At 56.2% G+C, this 15,253-nt stretch overlaps 2 protein-coding genes across 2 annotated transcripts in view; one reads left to right on the top strand and one right to left on the bottom strand.

Moving 5' to 3' along the window:
* Positions 1-15,253, bottom strand: part of ZNF628 (zinc finger protein 628) — a 57,230-nt gene that overhangs the window by 30,039 nt on the left and 11,938 nt on the right.
* On the top strand, positions 6,015-13,400 carry SHISA7 (shisa family member 7). The gene is made up of 4 exons (XM_026488433.3): positions 6,015-6,694; positions 8,173-8,327; positions 10,309-10,458; positions 12,757-13,400. The coding sequence occupies exons 1-4, from the start codon at positions 6,015-6,017 to the stop codon at positions 13,398-13,400; spliced, it is 1,629 nt and encodes a 542-aa protein (XP_026344218.1).

Here is a 15,253-nt window from a genome sequence, read left to right on the forward strand (position 1 = left end):
TCCCGCTGCAGCGCCCCCCCACCCCGCCCCTCCAACCCGGGCCTGAGTGAGAGTAGGGGGACCGGAGAGGGAGACTGGGGTCCGGGGTGGGGTAGGCAGAGCCACAGAGATACTCAGAGTGGCAGAGATCTGTGGATAGCAAATGTGGGAAAGAGACATAGAGACAGAGACAGAGTCAGAGAGGTAAAGAGAGATGGGGATGTGGGGGTTGGGGGTGGGGGGAGACCCAGAGACAGGATGTAGAGAGACAGAGACAGACGGGGCAAAGGGAAGAAGGGAAATGTTGGCACACGGAAAACTGAGATTAAGAGAATGGGACAGCTCATGGTGGGGGGGGGGGAGGTGGACAGAGACTCAGGGAAGCAGAGAAGCTATGAGACATGTAGAGAGACACAGACTAGGAGGACCGTGACCCAGGGCAGATCCCATTAGAGATGCGAGGCCGCCCGCGGGCGGGTGGGAGGCGGGGTCCGGGAGGAGGGGTGGGCAGGGAGATGCAGAGACACCCAGAGTCAGAAAGGCACAGGACACTGGAAGACCTGGGGATGGGGCGGGGACGCAGGGACCAAGGTTGGGCCAGCCACCGGCAGTGCTTGGGGGAGGGTCCTCGTCCCTGAGTCCCCGCTGCCTTGGTGCCCAGCACTGGGGTCCCTGCCCCCCATTCAGACCCCTCCCCTTATCCCTCCACTCTGCTTCACCAGCCAGGTGAACCCACATCCTCTCCCCCTACCTCAAACCAACCCCTCAACCCCAGATATTCCTAGGATCCCCTCCCTTTGCACGCTACCCGGACCCTGCATGTGCCCATCCTCCCTCTCCCTCTCTCTTTCTCTCTCTCTCAATACCCACCGCGCACCCTCAGTCCCCCTCCACCACCACCTGCAAACACCCTCCAGCCCCCAGTTTCCCGAGGTCAGGTCTTCTGACTCTTTCTGGATCTTACCCTTCTGTGGGTTCTGTGGGTTTTTGTCCTCTCTCTCTGTCTCTCTCTCATTCTCTCTTGGTTTCTCAATCTCTGAATGCCACTTCTCAGTGCTCTGTGCCCCTCCTGTGAGTATCTGTCTCCCCCACCCTGCTACCCCTCTGGGTCTCTGCCCCCTCTCTGTCTCTGACCCCCTCTCTCTGTGTCTCTGTCCCCCTCTCCCTGGGTCTCTCTCCTTCTTTCTCTGAGCCTCTCCTCCGACTAACCTCCCAAGATTCTCTCCCTGTCCCTCTCCCCCCCCCCCCCCGCCGTCCTCTCCATCTCTCATTCTTTGCTGCCATACATCTCAGGGGGCTACTCACCTGGCCCCACGCAGCCAACCCAGCCCTGGCCCCTGGCCCCAGCTGGCAGGATGTGGAGTGTGGGGCACAGTGCTATGCAGGCACTGTGAAGTCCCCAGGAGCCCAGGGACCGAGTGGGGCCTGCTCTGGAAACCCTTCTTAAGTTGGTTCCCCTCATCTCTGTCTGTATGTCTCTCAGTTCCTAGGCTGACACTGGTGTGGGGGCACAGCCAGACCCCTGGCCCTGAGCTGCTGAGCATGCATGGTGCAGGGAGGGAGGAAATGGGGTGAAGGGCCCCCTTCCTCCAGCTTTGGGGGAGGAAAATGCCTGTGTGTGTAAGGGGCTGCAGGAGGGCTGTGTCTCTGCAGGGAGGGGGCATCACACGTGTGTTTCCAGATTCCACCGTTGGGTGAGGGTGTGTTTGCACATGTGTGTCTGCACCCACCAGGTTGCATGACTGTGGGCTGGGATGTGTATGGCTGTGTGTCCATGTGGAGGTGGCTTGGGCAGGTCCCTGGTTGTATTCTGGAGCTATATGTGGTCCCAGTGTGTCACAATGTCTGAGATTGTGTCTGGGTCTCTTGTATTGTGGGTGGCAATGCCCAGAGTGCACAGCTGTGTGTCCACATGGAGCTGTGTGCGTATGTGTTGGGAGGAGGCTACAGGTACGCCACCAGGATGACATTGGGTGTCCTTGTGTGTTGTGTCTTCACACTATGTGGGTGTCCTGTGTTCTCTGTCATTGTGTGTATATAATGTTGTGTGTCTATGTGTTGTTTTGTGTGAGGCAAGGGAAGAATCGGTCCCCCTGAATCCTTGTGTCTAGACAGGTCACTGTGTCCCTAGGTGTGTGCTCCCTTCCCTTAAGGAGGTGTAAGGCAGGGGGAGGAGGCCACCTCTCCCTCCACTGGCAGAGGTGCCATGTGTATTGTGTCTGGGTGCGTCACTGGGTTTGAGGGGATGGATGCCACAGCTCCCACTCCCCAGAGTTGTCAATGGTCTGGAGTTGTGTCTCCCTGGGCATGTGTGTGTGTGTGTGCGCAGTTGGAGGGGACAATGGGACTCTGTTAGCAGAGGGAAGAATTGTGTCCATGGAGCTCAGCTGGAGGCTTGGCATGAATGGGGACTGAGTGGGCAAACTGCTAGCCCATACAGCGCCTTTATGCAAATAAGACAAAGGTACCCCCTGGCCCAACGTAGCTCCCCTGTGTCTGTAGTTTGGCAGGCAGATGGCAACCTTGTGTGAGTTCTAAAGAGTACCCCTTCCCCCAGATCGATGCAGTCCCACCAGTACACCTTAAGGAAGGAGAGCCCGGCTGGATTCCAGCCTCTCAACCCTATCTCCTTGTGCAGTGCCCAACCTGCCCAACTCTATGTGGCAGCCCTCAATGAATGAAGAAATCCACATCACTGCATGCATGTGGGTTCACTGATTAAAGGTGTTTGTCTGTATGCATGTCAACCCACATTTCTCTGCATGGGATAAAGGTTCTACAGGTGGCCGTGCCCTGAGACCTGAGTTCAGAGCCCAGCTCCAATGCTTGGGCACTGTAAGCTTAGGCAAATGATAGGACCTCTTGGAACCTCAGTGTTTTCATCTGAAGTGTGTGTGTATGAGAGACAGTGAGAGACAGAGAGGGAGAGAGAGAAGACCCACTTCTCACACTTCCTTTCAACATTCATCTGTGCAATATTTATGGAACACTTCCTGTGTCAGGCACTGATGTTGGGTGCTGTGGACACTATGGTGAACAAACCACACAAAAAAGTCTGCCTTTACGGAGTTTATAGTCTAGTGGGGGAGACAGACAATAAGTCCCTACACACATAATGTGGCAAGCAGAGATGGGAGCTATGACAAGTCAGAAGCAGGTGTGGGGACCATAGCGGATGGAGGTGCTGCTTGAGACAGGACAGGAAGGCTCGGTGAGATGACCTGTGAGGGACACCTGAAAGAAGGAGGCGGGGCACAGATCAGTATCTGCAGCAAGGGGAGGTCCCAGGCAAAGGAGCAGCAGATGCAAAGGCAGGAAGAAGGGACCCTCTTGGGCATGGGACCTGGAAAGGCATGAAGGAACAGGAAAGGGAGAAGGGTTTGCATGTCACTCTGGGTGTGACAGGAAGCCAGTGGGCAGTTTCAACAGGGGAGGGCCTGATGTCATCTGACCTATGTTGGTGGTTTTTTGTTTCTTAAAATTGTGGTAAAATACACCTAACTTAAAATTTACTATTTTAGCTATTTTTAAAACTGTTTTGAAGTGTACAGTTCAATGATACTTAGAACGTCCAGCATGTTGGGCAACCATCACCACTATCTCATGCAGAATATTTTCATCACCCCAAAGCAGTCGCTCCCCATTCCTCCCCTCCCCCAGCTCCAGGCAACCACTAATCCCTTGTCTGGCTTTATAGCTTTGACTACTGTGGACATTGCAGATAAATGCAATCATACAATATATGACCTTTTGTGTCTGGCTTCCTTCACATGATGTTTGGAGGTCCATCCCTGAGGTACCATAGCAGGGCTCTGTTCTTCTTCGAGGCTGAATAATATTTTGTTCTCTGGATAGGCCACATTGAGTTTATCTGCCCCTCTGCTGAAGGCCATTTGGGTGGCCTCCACTTTGGGGATACTACGAATGGTGCTGCTATGAATATTCGTGTGTAAGTTTTTGTGTGAACATACATTTTCACTTCTTAGGAGTGGAACTGCTGGGTCACGTGATAACTCGGTTTAACTTCTGAGGAACCACCAAATGGCTGTCCACAGTGTGGGCTAAGCCACTTCTAACATGCCTATGAAACACTGAGTGGGGGCGTTCTAGCCCAGAGTGCAAGGGAGGGGCTGGAGCTGGAGCTAAAAGGAGAGTTGAGGCCCCTGGCGGAACGGGGGCCAGCTGGTTGAGGCATGGGGAGCCTCAGCTCCCAGGACCCTCTCTCCACCCCAGCCCATACGACTTCTGGAGGTAACGGTGTGGTCCCCAGATACACGTGCACTCAATGGAAAGGAGCACATAAAAGTACTACGTAATGGTGCTTATTGGACTAGTCCTGTCCCCCCTCCCATCCCCTTAGGCTGCTTTCATTTAGCCATGACTTCCTTCAAGATTTCTTAATATTTCTTCACAACAGTGTTCCACATGCCTCACGCTGGCTTTTGTCTGTGCCCCAGCCCCCTACCGTCGCTGGAACGCAAGCCCCATAGGGACAGGGACCCCCTGGCTCAGTCACTGCTGCATCCTCAGGGCTCAGTCCACGCGGGCCGCAGCATCTGTGCTGGGCAGACCTGCCTGTCTGGCCCTCCCTCTGCCATCTGCTCCAGGGTCCTGATGGGTCCGTGCCGCCCTCCGCAAACAGCGGTGGCTGCGGCAAACACCTGGGCGCTCGTGTGCACAGTCTGCGGCACGGGCAACAGGCCCAGCTGCTCCGGGCTCCTTACACAGGTTAACCCCGCGCATCCTCGCAACCACCCCGATAACCATCCTTACCCCCATTTTACACATGGGGAAACTGAGGCACAGGAAACTTAGGTAAGAGCCTGTGCAGTGTCAGGCAGCTGGCACACGGTGGAGCTCTGCCACCCTGCCCCTCCTGCCCCTCCTGCTGTGGGCTGAGACACTTCAGACCCGCAACTGTGAGAGTGTGTGTCTGTGTGGGTGTCTGTGCATGTGTGTGCCTGTGTGTCTGTGTGTGTGCTTGTGTCTGTGTGTGAGAGAGACACACAGACAGCGAGGGTGAATGAGGGAGAAAGGGAGAGGGAGAGAGACAGAAGCTTGAGACCCTGGGATTACTAGACCTAAATAAAAGAGAAATAAGACTTTGGGGGAGCTGAGGACCATCCCGGTCTAAGCCAGCCATTCTCAACCAGGCACAATTGTGCCCCCAGGGGGACATTTGGCAATGGCTAGAAGTATCTTATGCTGTCAGCATGTGGAGAATGCGAATCCTCCTGGACCTCGTGGCTGCTTGCCCACACGGACAGCACACAGGATGGGCCCAAGAGAGTGGTGCCGGGTTGAGAAGCCCTGCACCACCTAACTCCACGTGCCTGGTCTGTAAACTCAGATTCTCAACTCCAATCTCTCTCTCTCTCCCCCCACCCACACCCCTCTCTCCTTCCCCATCTCCCCCGCTTCTCCCATCTCGCCCACCGCACATCTGTCTGCATTCCCTCACCCACCGCCCTGACCCACCCCACCGTCCTCCCCCTCCTCCACCCCCAACCTCCCACGCCTGCCTCTCTCACCGCCCCCTCTGCCCTCCCTCCTTCACTCCGCTGCATGCTTTCTTCTTCCCACATCACATCTCGCTCCTGGTGTTTGTCCGTCTTTTATTTATGCTCACCCCTTGATATCTCCACCGACCTTCCCAATCTTTCCGCCCCCCTTCCTCGCTCACCGTGATCCTTTTCCCGTCTGCGCCTTACCATTTGCATCCTCCTCCCGCCGCGCCTGGGCATATCGACGTTCTCCGCCGCCCCCCCGCCGCCCACCCCCCCCCCCCCGCCAATGCCGTCCACCGCCCGGTGGGACTGCACACTTGGGGCCCATGCATCTCCCCCTCCATCCATCCTTTCGCTCTCCTGGTGCTTGTCTTCCTCCATCCTTCTACCTTCCTCGGCCCGCCTTCCTCACCCTGTCCGGCCACCCATCTCCACATCTCTGCCCCTCTGGCCACCTGTCTCGCGCCCCCACTCCCGCCTTGCTTCTCCCCCCAGCCTGGCGGCTCCGTCCGACCTCCTGCGCGCCCCATGCCGTCCCTCCTGCTCCTCGGGACCCTCCTGCTCCTGGCCTCGACCGCCCGCCAGGCCGGGGCGCGCCCGTCCAACGCTACAAGCGCCGAGCCCCCGGGCCCGCTGCCCGCCCTGCTGGCGCACCTGCGGCGCCTAACCGGGGCGCTGACCGGCGGCGGGGGCACTGCGGGCCCAGGCGCCAACGGCACCAGGACCAGCCCCGCGAGCGGGACAGGCGCGGCGGCGCGGGCGCCCCCTCCCGCCGAGCTCTGCCACGGCTACTACGATGTCATGGGCCAGTACGACGCCACCTTCAACTGCAGCACAGGCTCCTACCGCTTCTGCTGCGGCACGTGCCACTACCGCTTCTGCTGCGAGCATCGCCACATGCGCCTGGCACAGGCCTCCTGCTCCAACTACGACACGCCGCGCTGGGCCACCACGCCGCCGCCGCTGGCCGGGGGCGTCGGGGGTGCTGGGGGTGCGGGCGGGGGGCCCGGGCCCGGCCAGGCCGGGTGGCTGGAAGGGGGCCGGGCGGGGGGGGCAGGGGGGCGCGGGGGCGAGGGCCCCGGGGGCAGCACAGCCTACGTGGTGTGCGGGGTCATCAGCTTCGCCCTGGCGGTGGGCGTCGGCGCCAAAGTGGCCTTCAGCAAGGCGTCCCGTGCGCCCAGGGCGCATCGGGAGATCAACGTGCCCAGGTATGTGAGTGCTGGAGCCCCAGGGGTGTGGGGCCTGGGGGCGGGGCCTGGGCAGTGAGAGGTGGAGCCATCTGGTCAGGGCGTGGCTACAGGGATGCGGGTCTGTTCAGAGATGCTGGAAACAGGCAAGGCGAGCCTGGGAGCGGAAGCCTAGGGAGATGGGAGAGCCCTAAGAACAGATGCGACTGAACCGGCCTGGCTGCTGAGTGACGGGTGAGGCTCAGGCCTTCATTCATCCAACAAATTATTTTTTGAGCACGTTCTGTGGGTCAGGAACTGGGGATACAGCGATGAAGAAAACAGGTCCCTGCCCTGCTGGGTAAACCCAACTTCCAACCCCAGGTCTGCTGCCTGCGGTCTCTGTGACCCTGGGCCTGTCCCTCCGTTTGCTTGCCTGTACGATGGGCCTAAAAACTGTTCCCCATCCATGCAGACTGTAATGAAGATGAACTGAATTGATTCATGTCGAGCATATGGTAAGCCCTCAATAAATGTTGGCTACCATTATCATTAAATGTTAGTAGTGGAGAGAGTAAGCAAGCAACTATATATGCAATATAATGTTAGGTATTGATAACTGCTGTGAAGAAAATAAAGCAGCAAAAGAGGTAGAGTGGGGGCTGAGGGTGTTGCTTTATGCGAAGTGGTCAGGAAAGTCCCCTCGAGCAGAGACATGAGGGGAAGGAGCAAGCCAGTCAGGTATATGTGGGAAGGGCATTCCAGGCAGAGGGAAAAGCGCATGCAAGGGCCCTGGTGGGAGTACTTGCTGGACAGTGAAGGGGCCCACGAAGCTACAGAGCAGTGGGGGTGGAGCAGGTTTATTCTGAGAGTGGTGGGGGACACTCTAGAGGGCCCTGAGCTCCGGCGCGACGCCATCTGATAATTTCAAGAGTCCCTGGGCTGCGTGTGTGTGGCTGGACTGCAGGGGACAAGGGGGGAGGGGGGAGACCCGTTAGGACACTACCAGTGAGCCAGGTGAGAGCAGGTACTGGGAGCAGTGCTGGTGGTGAGAAGTGGCCCGTCGGGATTTATTTTGGAGGTCGAATCTGCAGGATTGCCGAGGGGCATGGAAGAGAACAACAGGAGTCAGGGATGATTCTAAGGTTTTCGGTCGCATAACTGAACGAACCGGGCACGCTTGATCGCCATAGGACAGCTGTAAAAGGAACAGGAGTGAGGTCCCAGGTTCAGGGTGGGGCAGGAGTCCTGGGGCGGGAGGAGACGAGGTGGGAAGGACCACAGAGGGGTTGGAGCCAAATGAATTGAGGAAGGGGCTGCTTCAAGCAAGAAATGCGGTCGGAGGAACCTTGGGGCGCTCGATTGACATTAGCGATGGGCGTGGCCAAAGGCGAGGAGCCGGGCCGAACGGACAGACTCCCCCACAGGGGAGAACAGGGGGGTAAAAGAAGCCTGGGCCCTCCCTTTCCCTGCCCCCACCCCCACCCCCAGGCCGCTGATCGTCGCTCTGCCACCTCTAGGGCTCTGGTGGACATTCTGAGGCATCAGGCGGGGCCTGGGACTCGCCCGGACCGGGCAAGAAGCAGCTCCTTGACCCCGGGGGTCGGGGGCCCCGACAGCATTCCCCCGAGGACGCCCAAGAACCTCTACAACACCGTGAAGCCCTCCAATCTCGGTGAGTGGGACCTGGGAGTCGGGGCTGCGGCGGCGGCCCCTGACCACGCCCACCCGTCCTGTAGCCCCGCCCCGGATAGCCCCGCCTCCCGCTGCCCAGGCCCGGCCCCCAACCCCATCCACGGGCCTCTGCCATCTCCGAACCATCCCGGGTGGGTGCCATGGACGCCGTGGTGATGTAAATTTAGACATTCTCAGCCCCTGCACTTGAGAAAGTCAGTGTCTGAGCTCCCAACAGCTAAACTCACAAGAAAGTACCTAACAACTCAATTAGAACGTGTGCCGAACCAGACAGCCTGGGTTTGAATCCTGGCTCTGCCACTGCTGAACTGGGGCAAACCATTTCACCTCGGTGTCCCCACCCATAAAACCAGGAGCACAGCAGCACTCACCTCACAGGGTTATTGTGAAGGTCAAATGAGCTTATGACCAATGCCTCGCACAGAAAAAGCACCATATAAATATGAACAGTTATTAGTGTTATTCTTAAATTTTATGATGAGTTCATCAGTGGAGAAGTCCAGGGAGCTGTAACCGGTTAGAGGAGGAGGAACACCTGCCCCAGGAAATGCTGTTTGAGCAGCGGCCTGGAGAGTGAGGGGTTACTTGGGCCAACAGAACTCTGGGCGGCTGAAGCAGAGTTTGCGAGGCCAGGGAGAGGGTGTGCAGACACCTTGGGAAGGACCTGAGCACCAGGCTGGGCTGAGGAGCTCTGCTTTTGTCCTGATGGCAATGGGGAGCCACGGTGGAGTTTAGAGCAGGGGGGCAACAAAGTCATAAGCGAGTGGAAGAACGATTTTTCTGGAACCCATGTGAAGGGGGAGATATGAGAGGAAGAGGGAGGAGGAGGCTGGATGGTAATCCAGGCTAGAGTACAAGGCCTGAGCTAGGGTCAGAAATGGAGGGGAAGAGGTGGGTTTGAATAGTAGTAAAAAGGAGGAGACATTTGAGGTGAATCTTGAGGGATGAGTAGGAGTTCTTCAGGCAAAGAAGGGGAGGAAAGAATTCAAGGCAGAGAGACTAGCATAACAGCATATGCGAAGGCCCTGGGGCAGGACTGAGCTAGGCTCCTTCAGGCAAGGCATCAGCTGGGGCCAAGTAAGCCTCAAACACCATTCCTGGCATAGATTTTGTCCTGTGGGTGACAGCCAGACATGGAAAGAGTTTGCAACAGCAGAAGGGCAGGGCAGGGGCAAGTGTGGGTGTCAGCAGTACTACACTGGGAGGCTGATCTTGAAGATGGCGCTGGCCAGATGGCCAGAAGGCCGATTTGATGATCCAGGAGGGAGAGGCAGGTCAGAGCAGAGATTCAGGAGGTAGGAGGGCTCAGAGCTGGGGACCAAGTGGACATGAGTGGAAATCCTTCCACAAGACCAAGACAGCAGCGCCAGCTGGGAGTGGGTGATGGCAGTGACACCACTCCCCTTCTTGGTCCCCACAGATAATCTGCACCACAACTACCTGCACCTCAACGTCAACAGCCCCAAGCACCATGCCGCCACGATGGGTACGGACTAGGGCTGGGCTGTGGGGAGGACAAGGCTCCTTTCCTTACCTGCCTTGTATTGAGCCTGAGCTGAGGGCCAGGACAGAGCAGGCAGGAGACCCTGGGAGCCCTGACCTCCCAGTCTAGCCAGGTAACCAAGCTAGCTGCGGTTTCTCAGCTTGGACACCAGAAGTGGCCATCTCTCTCCCACCTGGGTTGGTGGGAAGATGCATGGAGTGGACTGCTCCTTCAGCCTGGGGCCAGGCACACCGCAGGTGCTGGGCAAGTGCTAGTTGCCTCTCCTCCTGGGACATGACCTGCTTCCCCAGCAACGAGCCTGTCTCCTGAGGTGGGGGAATGAGTACAGGGATCCTGGACTGCTGGTGCTCTGAGGGGCTGGAATCCCTGGTTTCCACTGAAAGGGGCTGGGGGCTGGAACTACTGGGTCTGAGGGAGGAGGGGCTCGACTGACCCCTGCCATGCCCCTCTGCCCCAGACTGGCGCGCCGCTCCGCCACCCAGCCCCTCCTTGCACTACTCCACGCTCTCCTGCTCACGGTCCTTCCACAACCTCTCACATCTGCCCCCGTCCTACGAGGCTGCTGTGAAATCCGAACTCAACCGCTACTCCTCCCTCAAGAGACTGGGTGAGTCCCAGGAAGGGGAGGGGCACAGGCAATGGGGAGGGTGAAGAGCCAGGGCCTGGGTTCAGAATGGTGGAGAGTGGCCTAACTGACACTAAAGGTGCTTTTTAAAAATGCAGATTCATGCCCTCCTAAGATCTATTGTATTCATCAGGACCTGTATTTACAATTAACAGAAATACAACTTAAGCCAAAACAAACAAACAAACAAAAAACCAACTACATTAGCTGGATAATGGAAAGTCTCTGAAGCTGGCTTCAGGTATGGCTGGATCCAGGAGCTCAAAAGCTGTCTCCAGGATTCTGTATCTCTCAGCTCTGCTAAATGGTAGTCTGGCTTCATTTTCAGGCAGACTCTTCCTAGTGGTGGCAAAGACTGACCCAAGGAATTTCAGGGTGCCGTTCTGCCAGCAGAAAAGTGTCTTTCCCAATGATTCCAGCAAAAATCCCACGTCTGGAGCCTACTGGTCCAAATTGGGTCACATGCTTGTCCCTGAACCAATCACTGTGACTCCGGACATTTCTGGGTCAGTGGCAGTAGCCTTCAAACATTTTAAACTGAGAGCCACATTAAGAAATGTTTTTTATATTATGACCCATGAAACACACATATATATGCATATTTTTTAACTACAGGAAAAATCTGAAACTTGTTATTATCAACATTTTCTTTTTTTTTTTTTTTAAGATTTTATTTATTTATTTGACAGAGAGAGACAGCCAGCGAGAGAGGGAACACAAGCGGGGGGAGTGGGAGAGGAAGAAGCAGGCTCCCAGCGGAGGAGCCTGATGTGGGGCTCGATCCCAGAACGCCAGGATCACGCCCTGAGCCGAAGGCAGAGAGTTAATGACTATGCTACCCAGGCGCCCTTTTTTTTTTTTTTTTAAAAGATTTTATTTATTTATTTGACAGAGAGAGAGACAGCCAGCGAGAGAGGGAACACAGGCAGGGGGAGTGGGAGAGGAAGAAGCAGGCTCCCAGCTGAGGAGCCTGATGTGGGGCTCGATCCCAGGATTCTGGGATCACGCCCTGAGCCAAAGGCAGACGCTTAACAACTGAGGCACCCAGGCGCCCCTATTATCAACATTTTCAAACATACCCAGCATTAGAGGAAATTGTAAAATGAATCCCCATGTTCCCATCACTCAGCTTAAAATGAGCAACATTTTGTTAATCTATACTCTATTATTTCATTTTTTTACTTTTTTAAAAAAAGATTTATTTACTGAGAGAGAGAGAGAGAGAGGGAGAGTGGGGAGGAGCAGAAGGAGAGGGAGAGAGAATCTCGAGCTGACTCCAAGCTCAGTGCGGAGCCAACACGGGCGGAGCTCAATCCCACAATTCTGAGATCAGGATCCGAGCGGAAACCAGGAGTCCGACGCTCAACCCACTGTGCCACTCAGGCACCCCTTTGCTGGATTATTTTAAAACAAACCCTAGGTATTGTCACTTCATCCATTAATATTCCAGTAACAAACATAACTGAAATAAAAACTTTATGAACTGGTACTCAGGTACTCACCCTTATTGCCCTATTATGTGGATGCTTTCTTTCTTTCTTTTTTTTAAGATGTTATTTATTTATTTATTTGAGAGAGAGAGAGAGCACGTGCACAGCGGGGGAGCAGCAGAGGGAGAAGGAGAAGCAGGCTTCCCGCTGAGCAAGGAGCCCAGTGCGGGGCTCGATCCCAGGACTTTGGGATCATGACCTGAGCCGAAGGCAAACGCTTCACCGACTGAGCCACCTAGGTGCCCCTGGATACTTTTCTTAAATATAACTTTTTAAAATCTTTTTTCCCTACCATGCCCCTTAATCTTTTTTTTAACTGATTTTTTAAAGTAATATTTGCACCCAATATGGGGCTTAAACTCAGGACCCAGAAATGAAGACTGGGACGCTTTACCGACTGAGCCAACCAGGCACCCCAATGTGAATGCTTTCTGATAATTTTTTATTCTATTTCATTTTCAAAATGCCGGTCACCATCCACAAAACTGACTTCATAACCCATGAATAGATCACATCTCCAAGTTTGGGGGGGAAAAAAGGAAGTCCCCCCACATCTACCGGCCCACCATCTTGTGCAGGGGCCTAGGAATCTGCATTTTGGTCACATAGCTAGCCTATTGTTCTGACTGATTACAATTTAGGACTCACCCACCTGTGCCCAGGCTAATGACCGGGGCATTCTGGTGATGCCTGGGGTCCTCGTGGGGGTGAGATGTACCAAAGCCAGTGGATGGGGGAGGTTCTGAGCTGGCTGGGGACTTACCTCTATGGCTTTTCCCTCTTCCCCCAGCTGAGAAGGATCTGGACGAGGCCTACCTGAAGCGCCGGCACCTGGCTGAGATGCCCCGTGGGACGCTGCCCTTGCATGCCCTTCGGCGACCCGGCACAGGGGGCGGCTACCGCATGGATGCCTGGGGCAGCCCTGAGGAGCTGGGCCTGGCGCCCGCGCCCAACCCACGGCGTGTCATGTCCCAGGAGCACCTGCTGGGCGACGGAGGCCGGTCGCGGTACGAATTCACCCTGCCGCGTGCGCGCCTTGTGTCGCAGGAGCACCTGCTCCTGTCGTCGCCCGAGGCCCTGCGCCAGAGCCGGGAGCACCTGCTGTCGCCCCCGCGCAGCCCCGCGCTGCCTCCAGAGCCTGCCGCCCGCGCGGGCCTGGCCGCTTCCCATTCCAACTTGCTGCTAGGACCCGGGGGGCCCCCCACGCCGCTCCACGGGCTGCCCCCGCCGCCCGGCCTGCATGCGCACCACCACCATGGCCTGCACGGCTCCCCGCAGCCTGCCTGGATGTCGGACGCCGGCGGGGGAGGGGGCACGCTGGCACGCAGGCCACCCTTCCAGCGCCAGGGCACGCTGGAGCAACTGCAGTTCATCCCCGGCCATCACCTGCCCCAACACCTGCGCACCGCCAGCAAGAACGAGGTGACGGTCTGAGGCCAGGCCCGGGGGCTTGGGGGCTGCAGCCCCGCGGGCCCCCATCCCAGCCTGGATCCCCCAACACACTCTAGAGGCCTGGGACCCAGGATCAGCCTGTGGGCAGGGGGCTGCCTCCGAGGACACTGCTTTGGATGAAATCATCACCGAAGACAAAACCTCCTTCTGGGATGTCATGGTAGATAAGATCCCTCCTCCTATGTCACTGTTTGAGGCAAGGCCTCTTTCCCATGACGTTATCGCAGAGGAAGAGCCCTGCCCATGACGTCATCACTAGTGAAAATGTCTGTGTTCTGTGATGTCGTCACAGGGACAAAACCTTCCAATGAATCCATCACAGAGGAACAGGCCCGCCCCTGAGGTCATCGCTAGAGGCCATGTCTCTGTTCCATGAAGTCATCACAGACTTTCTCCCTGTGATGTCACAGCAGAGACAATGCCTTGTCCTATGACATCATCCCTAGAGACAAAGATTCCTTCCTGTGAATGTCATTGCAGAGACAAATCTCACCCTGATGATGTCATCTCCGGCACCAAAAGGCCTCTTTTGACATCATCAACAGCAGGAAAATATTTTCTTCCAGAGAAGATGTCTCTGTCTATGATGTTGTCACTACAGACAAAGCCATCTTCCTGGGACACATCACAGGGGAAAGGCCTTGCCAATTGTGTCCTCCCTATACGTTAAGACCTTTCGACGACACTGTCACAGGGACTCTGCCTCCTTCCTGTGATGCCATCTCCAGAGAAGGTGCCTTGCCCTATGACATGATCAGAGGAACTGTGCCTCTTCCCATGATGTCATCACCAGGGATGACAGCCCGCTTCTGGGACACCTCCAGGATGAGGCTCCTTCTACGATCTCACCTCTGGACACTGCCTGTTCTGGGGTGATGCTCTAAGACACCTCTATGCCAGGTCATGAGAAGGCAGGGCATGCCCTGAATCCACTGCTACCCTGGGGTCACCAGAGAAAAGTGCCCTGACCTGAGGAGTTGTCTGAGGGAATGTCACCACTGGGGAGGCAACCCCATCTGCAGAGGTCTCCACCAAGATGATGGTCTGACTGTAGGTTGTTGGCAGTGGGCCCCCTCTGAGGTTCTGTCCCAATGCTGTGATGTCATCACCAGAGACACTGCCTGCTCTGGAGGGCCATCACTTGTGATGGTGTCACCAGAGTTTCTGCCTTGTCCTGCCATGACTTAACTTGGTCACTCCTTTCCCTGACACCAGGGACGTGCCCTGCAGGATCTCCACCAGGCCTTCCCTCTAAAGGGGGTGGGGCCTCAGATCCCACCCTGTGCAGTGATGTCACCTCCTGTGTGACTCCTGGAGGACAGGACTCCCAGACTGGCTTCTGCTCCCAAGAAGGCCACTCTGGCCCACCAGCCTACCAGAGTCCTGGGACTCATAATGGCCCAAAGGCTGGCGTCACTTCTGCCATAACTAGAGACATCGTCGCCTCTGTCAACAAACTCCTGGCTTCCTGTTGGGGGTGAGGTGGGATGGGGTTGGTTGGGGTGTGCCCACTATTGATTTTGCTGATGATATCATCAGTACCATAAGACTTCCGCCACTCATGATGGCATTGTACCTGGGGTCAAATGCTAACCATGCCTGATGATGACATCATTTCCCAGGATTCCCTATGACCCATGGTGTCTTCATCTCCCAGGATCTACCACAACCATCGTATTATCATCTCCTAGGATGCATCATGACATATTATGTCATTACCTTCCAGAATCCTCTATGGCTGATGGTAACATCCTCTACCAGGATCCACTAGTACTGACGCCACCATTTCCCATAGTCCCCCATAATTGTGGTGTCATCACCTCCCAGGATCCACT

This window comes from Ursus arctos, unplaced genomic scaffold, assembly GCF_023065955.2.
Source record: "Ursus arctos isolate Adak ecotype North America unplaced genomic scaffold, UrsArc2.0 scaffold_19, whole genome shotgun sequence".
Taxonomy (NCBI): domain Eukaryota; kingdom Metazoa; phylum Chordata; class Mammalia; order Carnivora; family Ursidae; genus Ursus; species Ursus arctos.

Bases quoted from the DNA above. Each gene is read 5' to 3' on its own strand.
- SHISA7 (XM_026488433.3), top strand. From the start codon at position 6,015: ATGCCGTCCCTCCTGCTCCTCGGGACCCTCCTGCTCCTGGCCTCGACC. The intron at 6,695-8,172 runs GTATGTGAGTGC...TGCCACCTCTAG, and splicing joins CGGGAGATCAACGTGCCCAG to GGCTCTGGTGGACATTCTGA. The intron at 8,328-10,308 runs GTGAGTGGGACC...CCTCTGCCCCAG, and splicing joins CGTGAAGCCCTCCAATCTCG to ACTGGCGCGCCGCTCCGCCA.